At 31.2% G+C, this 26,516-nt stretch overlaps 2 protein-coding genes and 1 long non-coding RNA gene across 4 annotated transcripts; 1 reads left to right on the top strand and 2 right to left on the bottom strand.

Annotated features, from left to right (window-relative positions):
* Positions 1-270: 270 nt before the first annotated feature.
* On the bottom strand, positions 271-3,831 carry LOC103499672 (uncharacterized). Of its 2 annotated transcripts, none has more exons than XR_539910.3 (3): positions 3,444-3,831; positions 2,393-2,463; positions 271-855 (listed from the first exon to the last, which is right to left on the bottom strand). It is a non-coding gene; the product is annotated as an uncharacterized LOC103499672 (long non-coding RNA). The 2 variants fall into 2 exon arrangements; XR_007815703.1 differs by having other exon boundaries at positions 271-783; positions 3,444-3,824.
* A 3,143-nt stretch (positions 3,832-6,974) lies between these two features.
* Positions 6,975-9,435, top strand: LOC103499673 (protein RADIALIS-like 2). Its single transcript, XM_008462716.3, has 2 exons — positions 6,975-7,444; positions 9,212-9,435. Exons 1-2 carry the CDS (start codon positions 7,119-7,121, stop codon positions 9,234-9,236), a joined length of 351 nt encoding a protein of 116 aa, XP_008460938.2. The 5' UTR covers positions 6,975-7,118; the 3' UTR covers positions 9,237-9,435.
* A 584-nt stretch (positions 9,436-10,019) lies between these two features.
* LOC103499674 (uncharacterized) lies at positions 10,020-16,043 on the bottom strand. Its single transcript, XM_008462717.3, has 3 exons — positions 15,692-16,043; positions 10,467-10,650; positions 10,020-10,354 (listed from the first exon to the last, which is right to left on the bottom strand). Exons 2-3 carry the CDS (start codon positions 10,638-10,640, stop codon positions 10,262-10,264), a joined length of 267 nt encoding a protein of 88 aa, XP_008460939.1. The 5' UTR covers positions 10,641-10,650; positions 15,692-16,043; the 3' UTR covers positions 10,020-10,261.
* Positions 16,044-26,516: the final 10,473 nt, after the last annotated feature.

Genomic DNA, 26,516 nt, shown 5'->3' with positions numbered 1-26,516 from the left:
TCATTCCTTCATCAGTTCATTCATTCGGATGAAGAAACGAGAAACTGAATTAGTTGCGCCCCAATGAAAAATAAGAAATCAGTTTTGTTTTGCGAGTTTTAGTGACAGTTAATCAAAGCAAAGGAAGAACATAGATAACAACTCATAACTTTTCAGATGCAAAAAACTTTTTGTATAATACTTCCGATATTTTCAATAGGCAGAAGCCGTAATCAGATGGGAATTTGCCAAGCTAAATGTGATAGAATGCTTGCTTTATCACAAAGGAAATGAATGAAAGGTTTTGACATTATATGAACACAATGATCACAGATATTAAACAGAGGAGAATCTTTGTGTCACACACACAGAGGGTTCGGTGAGCTCTTGTGCATCTTCTCGATGCTATTCATACATAAACAATAAGCAACATAATAGGATTGTATCAAACATTAGGACGGACCAAAATGGTCTATGCAGTCCTTGAAATTTTCTATCATTGTGAATAAGTTCAACACGATCTCTCTCTCTCAAACTTAACGATACAAGCAAAATTTTCCCTCTGGATATTCCACAAGCACTTGACTTTTCTAATTCTTTAACTTTCACTAGTATGCAAAACTTGGAGGAAAACAAAACAGCAAACTCAAAATTCAAAGCTCACTGGCTCCAAAGATTCCATATAATAAGCTATCTTTATTCTTTTGCAGCCGTCTTTGGACCATCCAAATAGGCTGGGATGGTGCGATTCTTCTCGTCTCCATAAAATTCAAGATTCTGGTTGGTTTCTTCCAACTTGCAAGGCTGCAGTGAATACGAAAGCCATAAGTGCTTCTTAACGATTGAATTGGCATCCTTTCCATCAGCCTTTAGAAACTACACAAAATGCATATTCACATAATCAAACACGATTGGATCTTTCTATGGCTTATAAGAAGAGGACCACTGTGTAGCAGAACAGTCCCACAAGAGAGGAGGAATCAATACCGGTATTACTTTCATGTGATAAAGGGTAGGAGTAGGATGATCCTTGATAAGGATTCTTAACGTCAATAGAGGGTGTATCTAAGTGCACATATCATTCTCAAATTGATTCCATTCTGTGTGAGGGAAGTAATAATCAAGCAGTGATCACTTCCAAGTTTTGTCATCTGTGGTCACCAGATTGGAGCCAGCATCGCATCGACTAAGACTCGTGCAACTTAATGATGTTGGGGTTACTACATTAATTTTCATTTGCTAGCTGTTTTCAGCAAAGTCAAAATGTTCTAAAGACAAAAGGTGTAACATATAATGGAGGTTTAAGATCACAAGAGATATTGTGAAACTATCGACATAGAAACCATGCATCTGAGTAAAACCACTCAATTATTGAAACCAAGATTACTTTTGGAGGGACTATCGATTTTAACCGATCTCTTATGTGTATTGACTGTTCCAAGTATGCCAATTCATCTGGCTTCCCACTTTTTCAAACTGCAACCTTAATCTATCTATTTGGCTTAACAACTGTAAAACACCATCATCAATCCCAACAGCTGAAGTTTCATTTGCCAGCCTTCATATCTTTTTTACCAACCAAATATAATGAAATTACTTGTTTGGACAGTGCAAGTAGAAAATAGACAACATCGTCACAAACCTGCTTCGAGATATTAGTCTGCGATGGATGGCTTATGTTTGGGCTTCTCTACCTAAGTTGGGGCATAAAGCAGGGGTGTCATAGATGATTTATTAGAGTGTTATTTTATTCCCAAAACCTGGACAGTTTTATCTACCTAATTGTGTTGCAAGATGCTTTCTTATAACATGTTTGAAATGAGTTGCTACATGGATCCTAAAAGGCAGCAGTTAGCAAGCTCTATTCCTAAATGCCCAAATAATCTCTCATTATGTCGACATCTAAGACATTGTAAGTAGATGGTGTCGATCTTCACCAATCAGTGCTTAAGCAAGATAAATTGATTGATCTTATTACATTCGAAGTATTTAGACAGTATCACAAAGAGAGATGGAAAAAAAGGATTGCTGCTGATAAAGATCCCAAGACAACAACTTTGTCGATGTTATATCATATTGATTAGAAACAAAAATGAGGTCCCCTGATCAAGTATCTTTTATGACAAAAGAAAAGTAAGAGCAGACAAAAAAACCCAGTTGGGCCATCTCAATTCTTTGCATCTAGGACAACAAAGATTCTATATCATATTTAAGTTGAAAAGAATACCATTATATCAGTTGGAATATGATTATCAATATTTTGAAAATTGAAGTATGAGTCATATAAAATGGGCCAGGCAAAGCTCAACAATATCTTCTAGCTGGAGACCAGTAAATTATGTCACTTTTAATTCACATAAAAATAACCAAATATAGCAAGGGAACTCATAGCTGTGGACCATTATAAACTTACATGAAGCAGTAAGTAGGCAAAGAATTAGAGCCAATCCTTGTGATCGAGATAACAACATTCCGAAACAGTCACTACAAAACAAAACAAACAGGTCATCAGGGATATGCTTGATACCAAAAAATATTTCATCCTGGCTGTTTACAGATTGAAGAACTAATGCAATCTCCAGCATCACCAACCAATTCTTCATGCTATACTAAACTTCCATCTGTTTGTTACTAGTTCTTTCGTCTCATTTACAGAGATGCCAAACTAAACATCATTACAAATACATGTACCATTACTACGGTACGTATGACTTGATCTTGACATTTTCCATTACTAGGAAGGAATATCCAGAAAAGCGGAATTTACAAGGTTGAACGAGCAATTGATATTAACAATCACTTTATTGTTTAAAGGATATCAAGGTGAAATGGGGCAAATATTATGGCTCTAACATGCTAGGACTTCACTCTCCTAAGCTTTATGTTTCATTTGAATGCAGCCAAGCAAATTCACTAAGAGAATTAAGGTTCAAATCTCTAGAACAGTGATGTAAACAACATATCAAATCCAACCAAGAAAAAGCAGGAAAAAAACATGAGTTTACTTGCTAAGAAATCAATGGCTAAGAAAATCCCAACAAAGAGGAAATGGGAACCAAGCATTTCTCCATAAGAAAAAAAGAAAGAAAAAAGAAAAAAAGAAGAAAAAAGGAACACAAGACAATCATTGTACGGATTCGTTTGGCCAGCTAGCTTTGCTTGGAACGTTGTTCAGGATAAAGGACACATCAAAGATATAACTGCAGTGCAAGAAGAACACATAGGGATTTCATATGCCAGATAACTATTTAAAGCAATATGGGGAAGAGGGAAAAAATTTTCAAAGATGAAAAACAAAAAAAGAAAAGAAAATGGAGGGTTTTGCAGCAGAAGCACACACGTGAAATTTTTTGTACAATTCCATTGATTCTGCTCTGAATTTGGGCCCATAAAAACATACTAAGGAGGAGAATAAAACAGAAAAGGGTAATCTGGAAGATATCTGAACGAGTTAAGAAGCTGACCTCAAAAAAATGAGATGGGTTTTGTTTTGTTTTTCATCTTCTTTCTTTCTTGGCGTGCTTTTGCTTATCTTCTACATTTTCTTCCAGACCCATTTGAAAGAAAGAAACCTAAAACCTGCAATCTGTGTGTTTGTTCTGTTCTGGGTGTGAAGTTGAGGAAACTTTCTCATGGTCTCTGCTTTGCCTTTCCTTCAATCACATGGGGTTTTTTTGCCCTTAACATCAATTATTTGTTCAAAATGAAAAGAGAGTTTTGGGGTTTGTGTGTAAAGATTTGTTCTTTATTTCCCTTGTCTTTATCATCAAATGTATTTTTTTTTTTGGGTAGGGGAAATGTTTCATTCAATGTAAAGGAAGAGAATTTCTCTGTTTGGTTTTGGTTAAGTTTCAAATTTGTAATCATTTCTACTTTCAAATTGAAAATGGAGTTTTATGTTATATATATAATGTATATATATCATTTCGAAGTAGAATGGTACTTGTATTTACTCTAATAAACTTTCAAGTATAAAAGTTAGTTTTTTAAACTTATGTATGTTAAGCGTTAAAATTGAACATTTAAATTAAAAATGGTTATAAGATCTCGGAGTGATAGAAACTTAGTTCTAAATAAGGTTCTTTTGAGAGTATTCTCTAAATGATGATAGAGGTGAGAGATAAGGTAATTTGTTTGGTCCATGGTTGTTGTGCTTTTTCCTTGAAACAAAGATCAAAAATGATGTAAAATGAGGAAGGTATGGGCAACTTAAAAATGGAAGAATAAGTTAAAAGATTGCTAGCATGGACAAGGACGAATAGAAAATTGATTTTTTTTTCTTTGAAAGATAGTTGAAAAAAGTGCTTTTGTGTATGGAACACCTATGTCATGACTAAAAGATTAGAAATTCGAAATTTTCAAGACTCCACTTAGTATGCATACAACAAATAAAATAAAGACAATTCTTCTAAATAAATTTTAAAATATTGATATCGAACTTATAAACATTGACGGAAATGTGGGTATATGATCAACGAAAATTTAATATTCTAATTTTAAAGAAACTTAATTTGAAGATATAAGCAAAAGAGGAGGAATGCCAACTATTCCCTAATAACTATTAAGAATCAAAGGAAAATACTATATTGAAAACATCTTTTAAGATCAAAGAACAATCCAAAGAGGAGAGCAAAACTACTCGTGACAAAGTTGCAATAGCATGAGCAGCTTTGCTCTCCTCTCAAGAAATATTAGGAAAAAAATAAATATTAAGAGAGTTTCAAACACAAAGAATATCTTGGGTGAGAAGTCCAATCTTAACCCAAGAAAACTCTTCTCTATTGAAAAATTTGATGATTTCTAGTGCGTCGGCTCTTCCACCTTAGATGGAAGGAATATGAACTCCCTCATCAGAATATTGACTTTTATGAGGTTTTTTAAAGCTCTTATCCTCGTCGATAACTTTAATATTGTAACATCTCTCTACTTAGGAGAATAAAACTACTTACAATATAAAATATTTTGCTCTCTATAATCTCAAAAATGACTTTTGACTTCTATTCTTTTAATTTTTAGAGAGGAGTAATTCTAGTCTTTGGTTGATGGGTTGACAATGACTTCTCTATAACTATCTCCAAAAAAAAAAAAAAAAGAAACACAAAGAAGAAAAGAAAAGAAAAGAAAGAAAGAAAAGAGAAAAGTTTCGTGGTCTAATTGAAAATAATAATAAACTTTGTTGATGTGTAAATCTAATATTTGTAACCTAAATATCAATGATTTGAAACTCTTGAAAATGGGGAAAGACAGAAAAAATTAATTGTGTGAATTTGATACATCGTTCTTTGAGTATGTTGAGATTGATTTTTTAAGTGTTTATAAGCATTTTTTTTCACTTATAAATATAATTAGACAATCAATTCAAACACATTTTTAATATTTAAGTTTCTTTTTTAGAAAATTAAATATCATTGTTAAGTGCAATCGACAATTAAATATAAACAGAAAATGTAAAACAATAGAGAATCAACACACACATACACGATTTACTAATAATATGTTGGCTACGTACACAGACAAAGGGAGAAAGTAGTTTTATTAGAGAGAACCGTTCAATTTAAGAATATAACTTAGTCGTTCCAAACACCATATAACATATTTAAGATATTTCAATATTAACATTTTAGGCCTAAAATGTCTAAATTTATTCGATTGTAATCCATGATATCCCATAATGTGTAAACTACTACCAAGATGGACATATTTTAGCGAAGAAGATATCTACTCCCCTTCCCTTTGATGTCTCATGTTCAAATCTCTACAAGAAAAAATTTAAACTAGATGCCCTAGACAAAGATAACTTTAATATTAAAAGTACTTAAAACACAAGAACAATAAGACCATTGTAGCTAAAATTTGAAAGCTTAAAACACAATGCCCGTCGTAGAAAAATCATTATTATAAAATCTAACTAAGAATTCAAAATGTCTACTTGAAAAAGATGAAAGTCACACTAGAAAAATTTGTGAGAAACCAAACGTAATTTTAAAAAACCAAATGATTATTAAACAAAACCTTCAAAACGCAACTTATAATTTCAATTTACTTATTTCAACACCTTACATTCCATCAAATTTTTCGCTAAAAAAGAAAAAAGAGACAGGAAAATGACACGAGGAAGATTTGTAAAACAAAGATACATGTAGAAAATAATAGGTTTCAAACTTTCAATTATATGGGCTATAACATTTCAAAATTATCATTTTAAGGAGTAGTTTGATATTAATTAGTCTGTCATTAGAGATGGGATTAGAAAATTTGAGGTGCAAAGTATAAATGAGTAAGGAAAGACAAAAGTTGGGGGGTCCTTTTATCTCATAGTACAATGAGAGGATGAGAGGGTAAACAAAGAAATGCAACACAATTTAACCTACGAACTATTGTCTTCCTTAAATTAGTCAATTTTTTTTTTCTTTGTTGTTTTTCTACCTTTCACATCCCCATGCTTTCAATCACTTTTTCCCATAAATATATATATATACTGTATGTATATATTATTTCTATTCTATTCATTCCTAGTGGAAATATATTAGATTTTTATGATGTCTAGGACTTTAATATACCATACCTTTCATAGGAAAAAAAAGACTCAAGTCTACACACATGTTGGAGGAATTTATGAATGAGACTATTTTTTAAAGGAAATCTTAATAATGAGTCTCACTTGATCACAATCTATGTTTACGACTGCTAGGGTCTATGATCAAAAGCAATCCATTTGTGTTTTTTGATTTAGGCCTATTACGATATCTCATGATCAATAAGTGGAATCACATTCCAATTACACCAATTTTAAAACACAACCTTAATACAAAACAAGACTTAAGAGATTGAGGACGTAAATTGATACAATTCTAAAAATCTAGAAGAGTAGAAGAGTAGTATGATGGAGAAAGAGAGAGATGTTAGATTTTGGTAAGTATTTGGCAAAATTTGCTGGCTGTGCATCTTTTTGTCTTCTCTCCCACTTCCATCCTGTGGTTCTTAAGTAAACAAATCATTCAAAATAATTTCTCACTCTCCCTTTTTCCGAAGATTTTCCCTCTCTCTGCCCCCACTTATAAAATCCCTTCCCCTTCTCCATACTCTTTCTTCTTCACCCCTTTAAATTAATTTTAATTACCAGTTTTTGCCCCTCAACAATGGCTTCCATTTCCTCTTCCTCTCACGACTCTGCCTCCTCTTCTTGGACTCCTAACCAAAACAAAGCCTTCGAAAGGGCTTTGGCTGTCTTTGACAAAGACACCCCTGATCGCTGGCTCAATGTCGCCAACGCCGTCGGCGGTGGCAAGACCCCTGACGAAGTCAAGCGGCATTTCGACCGTCTCGTCGAAGATGTCAAACACATTGAATCTGGCCGCGTTCCTTTCCCTAAATACACCTCCTCCTCCTCCTCCTCCTCCTCCTCCTCCTCCTCCTCCGCCCCTAGAACCTCCAATAATGCTAACATCAAAGACCAAGAACAAAGGTACCTCTCGGCCTTCATTTTTTCTTTTTCTAAGTTTTAACCTTTCGAAATATTACATATTTCTCAACTACTAAACTACATTTTTAAAGCTTTTTTACGACAAAAAAAGTCCAACCTCTAAGTCGCTTTCAACTCACTTTTATTTTGGTTCGCTTTCGAGATTCTCTCTTCATATGTATCTCTGCAATGTTTTTATCTTTTTGATCTTCTCATCTCCACAATGTTTCTTTTTCTCTTTTCTTCTTGAAATTCCTTAGAGCTTCCTTTTAATGCCTTACAAAAAGCTATACATCTTTTTTATCACCTCCATGTCCTTCCCCTCTCTCATGTGACTTTCCTATGTATTTTCAAGTTTTTCTTTTTTATTTCTTAACCAAACTATAATATAAACAAACCCAATTAAAAAGAATCAAATTGATTAGAGTTTTTATTTCAAAATTAAAAAACAATACAAGTTGCATCGAGTTTTCCTGCCTATCTCCTTCAATCACGTAGCAAAAAAAAAAAAAAAAAAGAAAAACGAAAAATTGTTATCTTGTAACAATGGATTGAGCTACACAAAGATCGGACCTTTACTCTATTTATAATATTTTAATTAAAGAAAAGGGTATTTGAAAGTTGGTTTTTTTTCGAGGATAATGGGTTCCAGAAAAAGAGAAAAGCATGCAATCCAATCATACCTCAATTGGTAAATGCAATGTTTTCTTTTTATATAAAAATAAAAGGAAAAAAAAGTCAACAGTTTACGAGAAACCCAGCCTCGTGCCGGTCACGTGCCTTGCTCCTACAAATAGGGCTGATTAATTAATTAATACCAATAATTGCATTCTTAATATTATAATTAACCCTCATAATTTATGTATTAATTATTGGCGTTATCTAATCTTATAACTTAATTATTTTTTTAATGTTGATATTTTGTTTTCCTGACAAATATCCAACTTGTCGGATTGAATTCTAACAATCCCCATTACTCCACAAAAACAATACACATCTTCTTTTTTCTTTCCATTTTTGGGAGCTTTTTATTCTTTAATCAAAACAAAAAAATAATTCACCCAAACTTTCAAATTAAGAAATATTTTCTCCCAAAAAAATTTTTAGAAGTTAAAAAAAAAATGAAAAATGAAGAAAATTTATATATAAAAAGAAAAAAGGTATAGCCAAGAACTTATAATGAAAATCCATATGAGTAACTGAGGAGTCTAATCTATAGCAAATTAAAAGAAAAGAAATATGATCTTAATTTAAATAATTGAGATCTTATTTGATACGATTTTATTTCTAATTTTTTTTAGTTTTCGTTCACTGTTTATTGTTTTCATTTCATAAACTAAAAGAAAAAGAAAAGAAAAAGTCATTGTCTTGATTTAAATCACTAAGGTCCTTTTTTTTATGACGTACATCCCTTTGATTATATTTATGTATAAATAAGAATAATGATCTTTTTGTCGTGTTTGCTTGTCCTTCTTGTACTATTAGCCCTCCAAGTAATTTTTAAAAGATATAAAAAATATCTACTTTGGTCTTTGAATTTAAAAAATATATCTATTTTAGTTATTACAATTATTTTATTGTCAAATGCTACTCATTCTTTATCTATTTAGCATATGGAAATATCACTGCATATTTGAAGTCATGTCATCATTTGTCAAATAATTGAGATTGAAGCAATGTTAGAGATCAAAATAGTTATGGTTGAATATGAAAATTAAATTAAGGTTTTGAAAATTGCAATCATGGGCCTAACTCATTTCATTTTTGCAGGATGAGAAACATGAAACTCCATTAAATTGGTTAAAATTGAAGGCAAATGGATGGGATTAAGAAGAATGAAAAAGTGGATAGGTGGTTGCTGTTTTTGCCCCTAAGATAACAAAAAAGGAATTGATGTAGCCAAATTTGCAATTTATGTGTTTTTTTTTTTCTTCCTCTTGAAAGTGTATTTGCCCAACTAAAAAGCTAATCAATGTAGAAGAATCAATTTGATTTATGTTTCTTCCATCCACTAATTTCCCCCTATATATGAAAGTTTAATCCTTTTCATAATTTGTGAACTTATGGTAAATCATTATCCCCTTGCAATTTATAATTTCAAGCAAATGACACTAAGGATACACTATGGATGAGAAAGTATATATAATTCAATACAATAGCACGCACTTATTCAAAATACCAGAACCTCATTATGGCAAAACACTCGTTAAAAATTTTCGTGTTTGAACTGGTCAATGGCAACTTGATCACCAACTTTCTAATTGGATTATTTTTAATATTTCTTAATGCAAAATAGACTCATAATGGCTTTTTAAACCAGTTTTCCCAAATATTTTAAAAGAAAGTACGGAGAAATGAGGAGAAAAAAAGTGCATTTTCCAAAAAGGATTGTACTAGCGAGAACCTGAAATAAGTTTGATTCTCCCACTTTGTATGGTCAAAATAACAACAATAATAACAACAATAAAACATTGAAACCAGATCAAAATCAGGGACCAAATACTTATTTATAGTTTTGAACAGTTTCAAAACATGTTTATGACAAAAGCTAAAATTAAGAAACAAACACGTTAAGCCCTTAATATTAAACAAACTCTCATTTATCAAGAGGTAAACAAACGAACAAGAAAAATCCAAACACAGTATTCTTTTGCAAAATATAACAACTATTTATAGCTCATCAAGGGAAACACAAACAACAGTAACGATTCACATGGACTATAAGCAGTAGAAATAAATCAAAAACAAGAATCATGAGACTTCATGGTGTTGGTTGAAGATGAAGACAAACTATACTTGAACAAAGGAAGAAAAGAGAATTTATTCTGATACTGTCGTTCGAAGAGGCAGAGAACTTTCAACTCCATTTGTCTCTGAATTCCTATCTGCCACAACTTTTGACATACGGAACATCTGTAACCAACCAAAAGTTTTTTTGAATTTTGTGAACAAATATATCCACCACATATCTCAGGAACATGACTTATTTCTTTTTAGATGCTCAGAGAAGAATATAGAAGTAAACCTTGTTGATAGTCTTTTTGAAGCATGATTTGTGTTCGTCCATTGATGCATGAATGAATTCGTCGATGTGATCCTTCAAATCCTCCAGAAATGTAGCTTCTTCATTTTTCTTCTTTCGACAAGAAGGAATGGGTGGGTTTGCAGCAGTTGATGGTTTCTCTTTTTGTTGTTCCATTGGTATAAACCTGGCACCAAAACAAAGGAAAATTAGCTGTAGAGAGCAAAAAAGTTGAGCTATAAGGAATGTAGTTTCAGTTCATTTCAACATAAAGAAAGAAAGACTAAACACTAAAATGTATTTGCATTTATACCAACGAATTAGGAAGTATGGAAGGGTGAAGTAACTTCCGAGTTGTTTGCTCCTTTCTATGTTAAATGCCACAGGTTCCTAAAATCTCATCTCCAAGACTCTAATTGATAATAACTTTGTTTTTAAAATTTATGCTTGTTTTCTCCCCAATTCATTACTATGATTTTTACCTTGTTTTAAGAAACAATTTGAATTTTTAGTGAAATTCCAAAGACAAAAAACAAAGTTTGCCAAAACTACTTCCATTAGTTTTAAGAAATAGACATGGCTTTAAAGACATGGTAAAAAGTGGAAAATAAAATAATGAAGCTTACAAGTCAAAGTAACATTTATAAGCTTAATTTTTAAACCCAAAAACCAAAATCTAAATGATTATCAAATTGAGCCTGGCTATCAACACCTTGGGATGGCTTCAGATTATACAAGGACTCTAAAGCAAACAAATATAAACCTTTTGCCCTTTTGTTGGTAACTCTCAGGTTATTCCTATAAATGGTTATGCAAGACTGCTGTCGTTACATCAAGTTTGCCAAGATCAAAAACCAACCATGCCTAATCCATCTTTTCTCTTCTTTTTTTTTAACGAAACAACTTTCATTAAGCATAAATGAAAGGAAAAAGGGACATACAAAGAAAACCCCACCCCTAAAGGAAGAGACTCCAACTATACAAAATCGTTCCTATAAAACTAAATACAAAAAGTCTTCAAAATCAAATCCCAAAATGGAACATGATATTTAACAAGGGACCAAACATCATAAGAATCCATTTCTAGCCCTCTAAACACCACAACATGACTATCTACAATAACAATCTTGCAAGGTTCGTTTAGCTATTGCCTATTGGTGCAAGGCCCTTTGACAGCAACCTTACTGGTTTTTGAACCCTTAGAATACTTTACTTATGTATTAAAAAACCATTTGGAGGCTACAAGTTTAGGCACCGATGTCCATGTTTGGAATCATTCCAAGGGAGATCTTTCTTCACAGTTCATCCATGATCAGAATCCATCATTTATCAATGTCTATAACTTCATCATAATTATAAAGCTTGTTATCATATATGGAAGGAGCTGTATTTAGGGTGAAGACTGTCAAATCAGCTTGACCAAACCTGCTTTGCAGCCTCGTTCCATATCCTTTTGCTGCCTGATCGTTGCCCGCATAATATGTCAAGTTTACTGCATTCTCTAAATACAAAACCCTATCGCTCATACATCTCTTTTAAAACTAATGCAAAAGTTGGTAGGAATAATACTACATCAATCCAAATTAAGAGACTCATTTCAGCAATATATATTATCTAGAAATCCCATAGCATATTCAAAATCTAAATAAAGCGGAATAAACAATTTGAATTTCACAAGCTTATAAGAATGGATAAACTAATCTAAGCTTCTAAGCAAAAAGAATAATACCAAACCAAGTTAAGAGAAGAGAGATGACACCGAGTTATACTGGTTCATCTAGTGTGGGCTACATGCAATTCTCTACCACTAATGTAGGTACCCAAGAATTTACAACAATCAAGTATAATTTCTCACACTTTTCTCTCAAATAAGACTCATGAATTACTCTTATAAAAAGAGTCCAAACTCTTCAATGGAGAAAAAACACACATACACAATGGCCCAGAAAAAAGAATCTCCAGTCAGCAAGGTTTTTCTTCTTTTTCAGCCTAAAAATATACCCACGGCAGAGAGTTTAAAATTGCTACTGTTTTTCTCACTATTTTTCTCTCCATCCACAAAACTAATTTTGGCAACCACCCATGCAAGCAACCTACGTAGCAGTTTTTGTTTTCTTTCAAATTTTTAGTCACCAAATGGGTCTTTATGGTTTTGGGCTCCGCAATTTCTCAACAAAAGCTTGCATTTTTTTCTCTTCCTTTAAGACAGCCTAGAAATTGAAACAGACACTTGGACCATTTTCCTAGGGAATATAAGTCGATATAATATTCACTATTCAGGCACCCATTCCTAGTAAAAATTGGGCGGTGCCGGTAACATTTTTGTCAAATGTTGCAGTAGTAAAGGCACTTTCATTGTGACAATAACATTTTAGTTGGTTTTAGTGTGACTTTGAAACTAAAAACCAACTAAAAACCAACTAAAAGTCACCTAAGTGTCTCAACTGTCAAAACAACTTACAAATGTCTGAGTGTACCTTCTTAACTCAAAATGAAATACAAAACATCCAAAAAAAAGTGTTGAAGTGACTGTTTAACTCTAAAAACAAGTTAAAAAGTGTTTATGTAACATCTTGTCCTCTGTCTTGCTAAATCTTTGTTTCCCATAGCCTTTAAGATCTTTGGTTGTGTCTTTATTGTTCGGGATGTTCGTCCTCATCATACTAAATTAGATCCAAAGTCTTTGAAATGCATTTTCTTAGGTTATTCACGTGTTCAAGAGGGGTTCCATTGTTATTGTCCTACTCTGAACAAGTATCTCAAATCTCCTGATGTTACTTTTTTGAAACTCTGCCTTTTAGTCAACCATTGTCCAATCCGAGTTAGGGGAGAATGAGCATTCTTTTTCTCTATGAGATTATCTCTCCCACATCATCCTTCCCTCCACCTTCCTTTGTGTCTCTTCCCTCTGGCCCACTTGTTCGTTGTGTCTACTTCAGGCGTCCTCCATAGCAACCTACATACTCATGTCCTCCACCACGGACTTCTTTGCCATCTGATCCAAGACCAAGTGATGATCTTCCCATTGCCTTTTGCAAAGGTAAACGCACTTCTACTTATCCTATTTCTTTTTTTGATTCATATACCTAGTTGTCCTCTCCCACATATTCCTTTATTACATCTCTTGATTCCACCTTTATCCCTAACTCTGTTCATGAAGCTTTATCTCACCCTATGTGGCGTAGTGCCATGATTGAGGAGACGACTGCTCTGGATGATAATGGTACTTGGGATCTTGTTTCAAGTTCGGTCGGAAAGAAGGCGATGAGGTGTAAATGGGTATTTGCTATAAAGGTCAATCTCAATGGAACAATGACTCGGTTGAAAGCTCGTCTCGTTGCCAAAGGTTATGCCCAAATATATGCAACACATTCTCTCTTGTTACCAAGTTAACTTCCACTCAACTATTTCTTTCCATGGCTGCTACTCACAATTGACCCTTACACCAATTCAACATCAAAAATGTTTTTCTTCATGGTGATCTTCACGAGGAAGTTCATATGGAGCTAAAAATGTTTTTCTTCATGGTGATCTTCACGAGGAAGTTTATATGGAGCAACCACCTGGGTATGTTGCTCAAGGGGAGAGTGATAAGGTATGCACCTTCGAAAGTCTTTGTATTGATTGAAACAAAGTCCTCGCCCATGGTTTCATTAGTTTAGTCAAACACTCAAATGTTTTGGTATGAAGAAAAGTACGTCTCATCATTCTATGTTCAATCGACAATCTGACATTGAAGTAATGCCATTGTATATCTTCTCTCAAGACTTTCCTTCAGGGACAATTTCATACCAAATATTAGGGGCAATTGAAGTATTTCTTTGGTATTGAAGTAATGAAAAGCAAGAAAGTTATTTATCGATCCCAGCAAAAATATGGCTTGATTTGTTGTCGGACATAGGTAAACTAGAAGTCAAACTATGTAGTACCTGATGATACCAGATTTGCAACTTGCTAAGGAAGAAGAATTAATTAAAGATCCTAAGAGATATAGAAGATTAGTTAAAAAATTGAACTATTTAATAGCGACACAACCTAACATTGCCTATTCTGTGAGCATTAGTGAGTCAGTTTATGTCTTTCCTGTAGACTATTGGGTTGCAGTAGAACAAATCCTATGTTATCTAAAAGTTGCACCTAGATGTGGGATCTTATATAAAGATCACGGTCATACAAGAGTTGAATGTTTTTCATATGCTGATTGGGCTGGATCTCATATACAAGAGTTGAATAAGCTATTTGAGCAACATGCTGAACATGATTGACATATTTGCTCCAGCACGAGGGAGAGTGTTATTGTATGTGTTTATATTGTGTGTTTATGTTGTTGTACAATCATCCTTCATTGCAACTTTAAATTCCCTAGATTAAGGTTTCTTAGTTTCTGATTAATGGATATGATCATTAAATTCTCTAAGAGTACAATTTGTCGAAAGTATATACTAAGACTGTACAAAAAAGAAGCCCAAAAAACAATCATCTCTCATCCAATTACAAAAAGAGGTTCCAATCCAAAAGAATAGTACTAAGCTAGTAATTAAAAAACGTCCTACTAGTACACGCTCATAAAGAAAATTAAATCTAATCAAATCCCAAATATCCTCCCCCAACCAATTCAGCTCACAAAAAATTTCACAGTTCCTCTTAAGCCAAATGCCCTACATCATAGCAAAAAAACAAGACTACAAAAGAACAGTCTCTTTGTTGTGGAGAGAGGATTTAAGAGCACGTCCTCAAGCATCCAACAACACAACCAAACATCGAATAAGTCACAACATCGTGTTCCACAATTTAGTATATTCTTAACTCATTAAAGCAGTGTATTTAGCTCAAATCTATAAATCACACACTAAAATCAAAAACAGACATACTAAGAAAAAAACAGCAAGAACTCGGAGAGTGAGGTAGAATTTTACCTACAGCACTCCTAAGCTATTGGAAAGACCCCTTATATAATTAAAAACAAGGTTCCAAGGTTATAAATAGGTTCAAAACCTTTTTCAGTCTCAAAATACAATGAATACTTTTACCCAAAAAAAACCTTAAATGTTAATTCAAACACTCCGATTAGAAGTCCAGACTTCGAAGAAGAAGCAGAGAGTTTTCGAGGGTCCAACTAAATTGCAGCACTTTGAATGAACAAAAAAAGCCTAAACAAAAATGTTTGAAGCTCTTAAGAAGTGGATAATTCAAATTAATGTCGAATGAGAGTGGGGAAAGTGTGGAACCTTTAGAAAAGGAGAAAAATATGGCTCTCGGCTGCTGATATGCGTTTTGGCGCAGATGCCGTGGGCCGTTAGTTGATGAACGGAGAGAGAGATGGAAAGGGGCAGAAGCTTACGACCGATTGTTGGTTGCTGCTGCGATCGGGGGTCTTCAGTCGTACGCAAGTGCCGGTGAGGAGCTCGTCGTGTGGTGTCGCCGGAGCTGGAGTGTGGCCGGAGATGAGAATTAAACCGAAGGAGGAAGGGTTTTTTCTATGAGAAGAGGAGTAGGGATCGTGATAAATCTTTTCTATTTTCTTGCCTTCAAAATCTTTTTAACGACATCTTTTCTTTTCTTTTTCTCTCTCTCTCTCTCTCTTTTTCTTTTTTTTTTTTAGTTTTAAGGGGTATTCATCAAACCTATATTTCTTAATAAAAGTATTTTTGAATAATTTCCGGAACTTTTGTTATGAATATTCAATATTAAAGTCAAATATTATTAGATGTCCATAACTTTCTTAGGTTACAAATTCATCCAATAACCTCCCATCAATATCCATAACTTTATTGTCCGTTTGGTTTTGTAACTATTATTCTCACAACCCTGTAAACAGAGGTTGTAGAGATCATTTGTATACACACCACAATTCATTAGTTAAATTGTTTTCTCTATTCTTCTTTTGTGTTTTTATTTAGTTTTTGGTTCTTTATTTCATATCACGTTATCAGCACGAGTCTCTACTAATTTGAAGGTTTTGTAGCAATTGAATTTGATTTTTGTTAAAGACTGGCTAGAATTATTTTCATAGTTTTTGAGGTATTTAGAATTTCGTCCAAATATGGTGAGTATTTTGATTTTTGATGATTTTGTCATATATGTATGTATTTGGTGTATTCATCATTGATCTTCTCATCACCATCATTCATATTTCTTGATAACTAAGTATGCAATATATGTTAATTGTGAAATTGTTTGCTAAGATACATTTGTTATTAGTTTTATAATTTGATTTGATCGAATCGAGACACTTTATTCATATTTTCATATGTTTGACAAAAATTGCATGTACTTTATCCTCATACTTTGGTAGAAGGACTAAATAGAAAAAATTTTTTTGCGATTGCATAGATTTAATGAAAAAATATCTTTAATTTGGTTTCAAGTTATGTATGACATTTCATGGTAAAATTTTGTGATATTAAATTTTGGGTGCATGAGATATGTATATCATGACATATGTGTTGAATAAGTATACATTCAAACTTAAATTCTATTTGAAGTATATGTGTATATATGTGTGTGGTTACTATTTTAGACCATAAATAATTTTCATATTTGTTGTGGAATAAAATTTATGTTTGAGAAACTTAAATAACATTGTTTTTAGTGATCCAAAAATAGAAAAGATATTGAATAATCAAGTATTTCTTGACTTTAATTTTTTGGTTAAAACTTATAGATTTGTCAAATATGTTATATCATTTTAGATTTATGTTATAAATGTTCTAACGTTATTTAGATTAAGGTGGTAAATCATGCCTTATATTTAAATATAATTCTTATATTTGAAATATTTGAATGAGATGTTTTTCAAATTAATTTATATGAAAGTTTAAATTAAAATATTTATTTTCCTAATTAGATTTCATTTTACTTGACAAATATTGTGGTAATATTTATCTTCTATATATATATACGTTAAGATTATATAATGTTAATGTTGTTTTTCAAATATGAGAATAAATTCTCAATGTTGTCTTCGAAACTTATTTGATTGTTGAATATTTAAATTGTTCTCATGTGAACTTTATGAGTCTTAAAAAATTTTATATGTAGTGATTATAATATTTGATTAAATTCTCTTATGACAAAGTTTATGAAAGTTATGTATAGTAGTTAATTACTTCTTAAACTCAATGTTGATTTAATGCACCTGAAGTTGCATAAATCAATTAGTGCTCATTGTTTTTGTTGTGCACTAGTAGTTGCACATATCAAAACATCTTTGCTCTTACAATAACAATTTGATAGATAAAGTTTGAAACATTATATTATATATTGAGCATATGTTTCTATAAAAAAAAAGATGGTAAATTTTGATCAAATAATTTAATAGCATTCCCTGAAGTAAATGTTACAATATTTAGTAAGATCGAATTATGTTAATAGAGAATAAGGGTTTATTTGATTAGAACCATATAAGAATTTTATTTTCCAAATATGTTTGGAAAAGATACAATAATCTTGTAATTATCATACATTAAGGGTCTATTTGAAAAATTAAAATCCTTAACGATGAAAAGGAGAGCGATGTATGAAAGCAAACTTTGATAAATTATTTGTATTTCTCGAAGAGATCATAGTTTTTATTTTAACCTTATAAATATGATATTATTCGGATATTACAGATTATTTACAATCTCCTAAAGAGATGATTATTCTATTTGCCCATTTACATATGGATGAAATATTTGGATTTCCTTTTAATCTCTTGAAGAGAATAAGAATAATCTCTTGATATTTATGTGTTGCATATAGTACATCTATGCATATTATACTTAAAACTAAACAATACACCTTCAAGATGTGATAGTCTTGATATACCTTACTATCTTTGTAAATCTATCAAAGAGAAGTTTAGTAAACTGGAAAGGTATATGTTGTAATCGATATCATATCTAGAGAGATTGACTATAAGAATAATATATGATATGCATATATTATATATAATCTTCTGCGGGTAGCGCATATAGAAAATTTGCCTACTTTTACTTCTCAATTATATTACACACACATTCGTATAATTGATATATATGCAACAACGAACCTGAAGTTCATTGATCCAAACATAATTTTATTTGACATGAGAGTCATTTTAGGTTAATAATGAAAGTAATGTATGATTGGAAATATACATTGACATCCATTGAAGAACTAGAAGATTCTTTCATGTAATAAATTGTCAAGGAGTCTCTTGTTCTCAAGAGGTTAATTATCAAACCCTCACTAACGAAATTTGAAATTGAAACTCTCATGCTTTTGGGTGGCCATAGATATACTTATTATTTTGATTTAAGAATGTTAGTGAATTTGCATCCCAAACATTTGATAATTGATTGAGATAAGTGAACGAACATATTGTAGCATATGTTTGAATAGAAAAGCTTCTAAATTTGTATGAGATCATGTTTAAGATGATGAAACAATTAAACCCCGGATGGATGATATATTTACTATGCAATTTGCTAGTTCTCATTAATGAGCCATTTTTTCCAACATTAAGGGGAAAAATTAAGAAAATATTGGAAAAATAAATTGAATGAAATGTATAAATATTGTCTCATTTTGATCATCATACAAATTATTTTGAACTAGAAGTTCAAAAGATATCTCATTTGAAATAAAATGATATTAAATCAAATGTAGATGCATTTACAGAACATTTATAATTGTAAGAAAATGACCGAATTATAATTGTTATAAAGATACCATCTAAGAATGATATCTTAGTGCAATAAGTTGTCAATACTACATGCTTGAAACGTGATAGGCAAATGTGAGTTCCAAAGAGAAAGATCCTTAAAGAAGAAATAGTCAATTAATGATCAGTTAAGAATATGGATATTCTAGAAGAAATCCTAAATATGAGTACTCATAAGAATCTTAAAGTAAAAAAGAAAAAAAAAAGATGGTAAAAGGATCTCGACAAAATTATATGTCATGACAAGAAATGGAACCATACTTAAATAACTTGACAACATTTTTGCATATAATTTTGCTCACGATATTGTTTATGAAAATAAGTAATATGTACTTAGATATATTGAACAATGTTGCGACAACACAAAAATGATTGGCTTATGTAAAAAGAAACAATCCAATCAAAATAAACTTATATGTTTCAAATCGTGAGAACTAGTTAGACATTTAGAGAATGTCGAACATACAGAATACAAGTAAAGTGTTTGTAAGAAAAACAAATAGAAAGTGGGACAAGTTCCACACAAAGAATTATTAATAATTACCATGAGATATCTAACATATCTTAGTGTGTATGCAAAGCTTAACATACACCTTATGGATGTAGTGATTATACATTGATATAAATTTATTAATAATTATATCCCTGAAGGATTAAGGGTTATGAAATCATATGATTCAATAATAAGAGAGTTATAAAATATTCCAGACGAATATCAACATCTCTTATTACATTTTTGTTGATAAGAGGGTATAAACATAACCCCTATTTGTCCAATTTGATGATTTGAGTAGAAACTCCTGAAGAGATTTCAAAAACAATAGAATTTCTCTAAAAGAATTTGAGATTATACGTTTTGTCTTAACTTGCAAATAAAGCATAAAGCAAATGAAATTGGACTAGTTATATCATTGAACTTTCCTAGGGTGGTTCATTCACTTGGCCATGTGAAAAAAAAATTTTTATATCATTTCGTATCAGAAAGATAACGAAGAACTTGAGATCGTGAAGAACCATAATTTTGAGAAATAAGTGCACTTGTATCTTTACTATTTTATCCACTATTTGTTGTAATATTTTTGTAATTTTGTTACATAAAAATAATATTTCTCCAAAAATATTGAAATAGAATTAAACTATGTTATGTTTAATTTAAGAATTATTAGCTTACAATAATTTATTCTAATAGATCTAATTGTGATCTAGTTGATTATGAAGATACAAGTTATTTATCTAACCCATGCGAGTTAGATCTTACACGAGTTACTCAATACATATAGAAGATTTTTTTCTATATTATGGGAGCTTATGAAGCAGATCAAAACAACTACTTTAAATCATGCAGCGATATTGATGATGTACAAAACTAGCCAGTAGTGTTCTTATGTGAAGACAAAGCATCAAATGATGACATCAATATTCAACAAAATTCTTCAAAAGACAACATGACAGACTTATTTACAAAGGCAATTACCAACTCCGTCATTTGAAAAGCTTAAGAACAACATTGAAATGTGACAACTCGGAAAATTCAAGTGATGTACTCATGAGGGGGAGTAAAAATACTGCATTCTTTTCTTGACTATGGTTTTTCCGATTGGGTCTTCCTAGCAATGTTTTTAATGAGGCAATTATTAAAGTATATAAAATGATGTACTTTTTTTCCTTCACTAGAATTTTTTTTCACTGAATTTTTTTCTAGTAAGGTTTTAACGAGGCATTTATTTTATATAATATGGACATCTAAAGGGGGAGTGTTATGAATATTCAATATTAAAGTCAAATATTATTAGATGTCCATAACCTTCTTAGGTTACAAATCATCCAATAACCTCCCCATCAATATCCATAACTTTCTTGTCCTTTATTTATGTTTGGTTTTGTAACCATTATTCTCACAACCCTATAATTAGAGGTTGTAGAGATCATTCGTATACACACCACAATTCATGAGTTCAATTGTTTTCTCTTCTCCCTCTCTTCTCTATTCTTCTTTTGTGTTCTTATCTAGTTTTTAATTCTTTATTTCATAACAGAATATAGTTTTTTCAACCATTTTTACATGAACTACAAAGTTTAGGGTCAGTTTTTATAATTTTGTCTTTTTAGATGATCTTTGTAGGGGCATAAATGAAATTTGGCGAAAAATGGTTTTTGATTTCATTAGTTAGTGTGGAAGTAGCATTTTATCCTCAAATTGCGTATGAGGGCCTAGAGTGGATCTATTCTCGTTTCCTAATTCTACTCTTTCTAGCTAATTTTTGTTTATAACTTCTCTCTCTAATTTCTAATTTATTTTTATTGTTCCTCGTTAGACATGAATATAATATTTTCTTTGATTTTTCCTCGCTCTAGCTTCTTGTTCTAGTTTATAGCTCTCTTTTCTTGTTCCTCATCGAACACACTTATAATTTTATCTTTGAATTTTTTTATTTGTTCATATTTTTTCTCACTTCGGTCTCTCACTTATCGCTTCTTCCTATTGTTCTTCATCAGACACAATTTTTTATTCAAACAAAAAAACTACCGAATGAAGAAAAGAAAAAATAATTTCGAGAATGAACAAGAAGAAAAGTACACGAGGGAAGAGGAAGAACACATGAAAAAAATGGAAGAAGAAGAAGGTGGTTATGAAAAAAAGGAAAAAGAAAAAAAAGAGGAACAAAAGAAGAAAAAAATGAGAAGAACAAGAAAAAAATGAAAAAGAAAGAAAAACAGGCTGCAAAAAGAAATGAAAGAAGTGATAAAGAAGAAGAGTTGTGTACTTTTATAGAATGATGATGACATTAGCATAATATCAAAACTCATTTCTATTTGAAAAATTGTATTAGATGACAAAAAATTTAGAAAAAGGTAGTCCATAGTGTCACGAGCATACTTCTCCAAGGTTGTTTAACTATGGCCGTATAAATCGCTTTGTCTTTATGTCTTATAAGTAGTTTAGTCTATTTCTTTCATGTTCGTGTCTTTGAGCCACAATGTGACATTTTGGTTTTTTCATATGCAAGTCTGCCAAGACCAAAAATCTCAATATGTACTATAGGGGTAGCACACTACTTGAACTCCCACCCAAGCCTTGTCACACTCTTTGCAATCTGAACTATTTTCTTTGCAGTTGACAGTCTTTAATGCTTTCTTCTATGATGCTTTCAATAATTTATTTTCTCTCTCCTGTTTTATGAATTCCCAAGAACGTGGAGGGATGCTACATCATACCGCGAGTTTGTCCACAGATTTCGAATATTGAACGGCTGACTTGTTGATCGAGCATAACAAGTGCCGCACAATCGTGTTTGAAAGGTTACGATTGTGACACATAGCACCTCTTTTTTGCCTATTGCAATATATCAGACGGCTTGACTATTAAAAAGCTATGTACTTTTAAATTTGCTATATTTACAATTTAAAAAATATAATGACACGGACCATATCATCATAAATTTTTTTTACTATTTTAGCAAACGACCCTTTGTATTTTAACATGAGTCTATCTTCTATTAAGATTCTTTAATATTCAATTATTCTAATATTACTAAATTTTGATCAACGTTTTTTTCATTATATAATAATAAAAATATTGTAAATATAATGATATATTATAAATGTAGATATTTATAACCTACATAGATTATAATTTTCATATAACTCGTACTCAATTCCATATTGTAACATTCATCCCATTAAATTCCATTATGTAACCTATATCATGATATGTCCTATAAATAGAGGTGTGTGGTGCATTTGTAATACACACCACAATTGAGTTCAATTGTCCTCTACTTTTTCTCTTCTCTATTCTTCTTTGTGTTGTTGCATTGTTCTTATTTAATTTCTTGGTTATTTATTTCATAACACGTTATCAGTACGAGTCTCTACAATTTTATCATTTGCAAAAGATAGGTTATAACATTAGTTAGTTCTTTTTTTTTTTTTTTGTATTTTGGTATTTGTGAACATTGCATGCAATAATCCATATATATATCATGCATAGTTTAAATATTTGAGAATGTAATCTTTTATAACTATTGCATGTTATAATTTTACATATTATGTTTATATGATTATTGTTTGTTAAAAATATTATTAATTCATATCAAGATCATGGTTTAATTCATTTTAATTTCTTTATGATTTATGTGATTATTTATGTTCGATTCTTATTTCAATTATTTTAAGATCTATGTATAGTTTATGAGTTGTTTATGATTTATGTTTATAATTTAGTTGTTTACTTTCTATTAGTATAAGTTTTGTAATTGTTTTTATGATCTAAATGCTTTTATCAATTTACCTATGTATGTTGTTTTAACATATTATGTATAAGTATGTTGTAAAATTAACGTTTTTGGTGTGTATTATTGTTAATTTTTCATAATATGTATATGTAATTTTTATTTGTAATTTTAATTATTGTACATTAACATGCATGTTTTGAATTATTATATATGGGTTTCATTGATTTTTGTATCATGTGCATAGTATGATATTTATCTAAGTTGTCTTAGAATGCATGTTTGACATGTTTATTAAATTTCTAATATAAGTTAGTTTTTTTGTTCTTTGTTATAGTTTTACCATGTCAAGTATTACCAAATTAGAATTTTCTAGCTCTTGATATCAATGGTGATAATTATTTATCATGACTGCTTGATGCTGAAATCCATTTGGATGCCATGAATCTTGGAGAAACGATTAAATAAGGAAACACGACTTCAAGTCAAGAAAAGGCGAAAGCCATGATTTTCCTTCGACACCATCTTCATGAGGGACTAAAGATTGAATATCTTAAGATAAAAGATCCTTATGAACTATAACAAAGTTTAAAAGAAAGGTATGATCATAAAAAAAGTGTGATTCTTCTTAAAGCTCGATATGATTGGATGCACTTAAGGTTGCAAGATTTTAAATCAGTAAGTGATCATAATTCTGCATTATTTAAAATTTGTTCAAAATTATTGTTATGCGAAAAAAAGTTACTGATGAAAATATGTTAGAGAAAATTAAAAGTGGTGAAAATCAATGCTTCCCTTGTGGTATGAACGGTCATTGGACTCGTACTTGTCGTACATCCAAACACTTAGTTAACCTCTATCAAGCCTTATTAAAGGAAAAAGGAAAGATGTGGAAGTAAACTTTGCCTATCAAGATGATGTATTTGACCCTTCCAACATGACCCATTTAGATGTGGCAGACTTCTTTGAGTCAACTAAAGAGAAAAATGATGTTAATAAAGGAGTATCAAATACTTCTTTTAATTATGATAATGTCCAAAACATAATATTTGCATTATGTTTTAGTGTTTTCTCTATTTAACATTTACCAGTTTATTTACATTATTTCCATTTCAAGGTTAGTTTTTTTTCTTTTTACCAAGAGACATATTGTAATCATTTTTGAAGAGTTATGAACAATTCTCATATTTTGGCTGACTCAAAGATGAATAATGAAGACTTACGTTTGGCAGATAGTATAGTTACGCACACAATACTTAAAAGTAAAAAATATTTTTCTACATTGACAATGCTTGAAGAAAATGTCAATATAATATCAGGTTTTACAAACTTGATTGAAGGTTTTGGTAAAACAAACCTTATTTTGCCTAGGGGAACAAAATTCACAATTAGTAATGCTTAGTTCTCTAGTAAGTCAAAAAGAAACTTATTGAGTTTCAAAGATATACGTCAAAATGGTTATCATGTTGAAATTAACAATAAAGATAATATAGAATATTTTCATATTACATTTATTGTTTCACATGAGAAGCGTATATTGGAAACACTGTCTGGTTTTTCTTCTGGATTATATTATACTCATATATAAGTAATTGAAACATATGTAACCACGAACCTGAAGTTCATGACTTTAAATATGTTAACTGTTTGGCATGATCGATTGGGTCATCTTGGGTCAATAATGATGAGAAGAATTATTGAAAATTCTCATGGACATCCACTAAAGAACCAAAACATTCTTCAATCCAATGAATTATCATGTATTATTTGCTCTCAAGGAAAATTAATTATTAGGCCATCACCAGCCAAAGTGGAAGTTGAGTCACCTACATTTTTAGAACGAATTCATGGTGACATATGTGGACCCATCAATCCACCAAGTGGACCATTTATATACTTCATGGTTTTAATTGACGCATCAAGTAGATGGTCACATGTATGTTTATTATCAAGTCGAAACCTTGCATTTGCAAGATTACATGTTCAAATAATCAAATTAAGAGCACAGTTTCCTAATTATACAATGAAAAACATTCGACTTGATAATGCTGGTGAATTTACATCCCAAGCATTTAATAAATATTGCATGCCAATTGGGATAAATATTGAACATCCTGTAGCTTATGTTCATACACAAAATGGTTTGGCAGAATCATTTATCAAACGTTTACAATTGATTGTCAGACTAATACTTATAAGAGCAAAACTTTCATTATCTATATGAGGTTATGCTATTTTGCATGCAACATTACTTATACGCATAAGACCAACATCTTATTATAAGTATTCCCTAGTACAATTAGCTTATGGCTAGGAGCCAAATATTTCTCATTCGCGAATTTTTGGTTGTGCAGTATATATTCCAATTTTTCCACCACAACGTACTAAAATGGGACCTCAAAGAAGGTTAGAAATATGTGTCGGATTTGAATCCCTATCAATTATTAGATATCTTGAACCCCTGATGGGGGATGTATTTACTGCACAATTCGTTGATTGTCATTTTAATGAGACAATTTTCCAACATTAGAGGGAGGAATTAAAAAGTTGAAAAATGAAATTGCTTGGAATGTATCGTTATTGTCTAGATCCTCGTACAAAGTAATGTGAACTAGAAGTTCAAAAGGTAATTCATTTACAAAGTGTAGTAAACCAAATGCTAGATGCATTTACAGATACTAGGAAAGTGACAAAGTCATATATTATAGCTGCAAATGCTCCATCTAAAATCGAAATCTCAACTTAGCAAGTTGATAAAATTAATGAATCAGCGCTGTGTTAAAAGCCTGGTAGACCGATAGGTTCAAAGGATAAAAATCCTCGAAAAAGAAAAGTGACCATTAGTCGAAATGACTTAATTGACAATAGAAACATTTAAGAAATAATCCTGGACACAACTAATGGTAAAAATGTTGAAGAGACTCAAGCATATGAAGATAGCAATGAGATCTTGATAAATTATACCATGACATGAAAAATATGGAATAGAACTAATGTAATTATGGACAACATTTTTACATATAATGTTGCACATAATATCATTCATGAAAATGAGGATAAAAAACCTAAATCTATTGACAAATGTCATAATATAAAGGATTGACTCAAGTGGAAAGAAGTCAATTAAGAAAAATT

This window comes from Cucumis melo, chromosome 11 (genome assembly GCF_025177605.1).
Source record: "Cucumis melo cultivar AY chromosome 11, USDA_Cmelo_AY_1.0, whole genome shotgun sequence".
In the NCBI taxonomy this organism is placed as follows: domain Eukaryota; kingdom Viridiplantae; phylum Streptophyta; class Magnoliopsida; order Cucurbitales; family Cucurbitaceae; genus Cucumis; species Cucumis melo.
The sequence above is the reverse complement of the archived record's forward strand: the minus strand, read 5'-3'. Positions and strand labels throughout refer to the sequence as shown.

Coding starts and splice junctions, on each gene's coding strand:
- LOC103499674 (XM_008462717.3), bottom strand. CDS start 10,640: ATGGAACAACAAAAAGAGAAACCATCAACTGCTGCAAACCCACCCATT. Junction 10,355..10,466: donor TCAAAAAGACTATCAACAAG/GTTTACTTCTAT, acceptor GGTTGGTTACAG/ATGTTCCGTATGTCAAAAGT.
- LOC103499673 (XM_008462716.3), top strand. CDS start 7,119: ATGGCTTCCATTTCCTCTTCCTCTCACGACTCTGCCTCCTCTTCTTGG. Junction 7,445..9,211: donor ATCAAAGACCAAGAACAAAG/GTACCTCTCGGC, acceptor TCATTTTTGCAG/GATGAGAAACATGAAACTCC.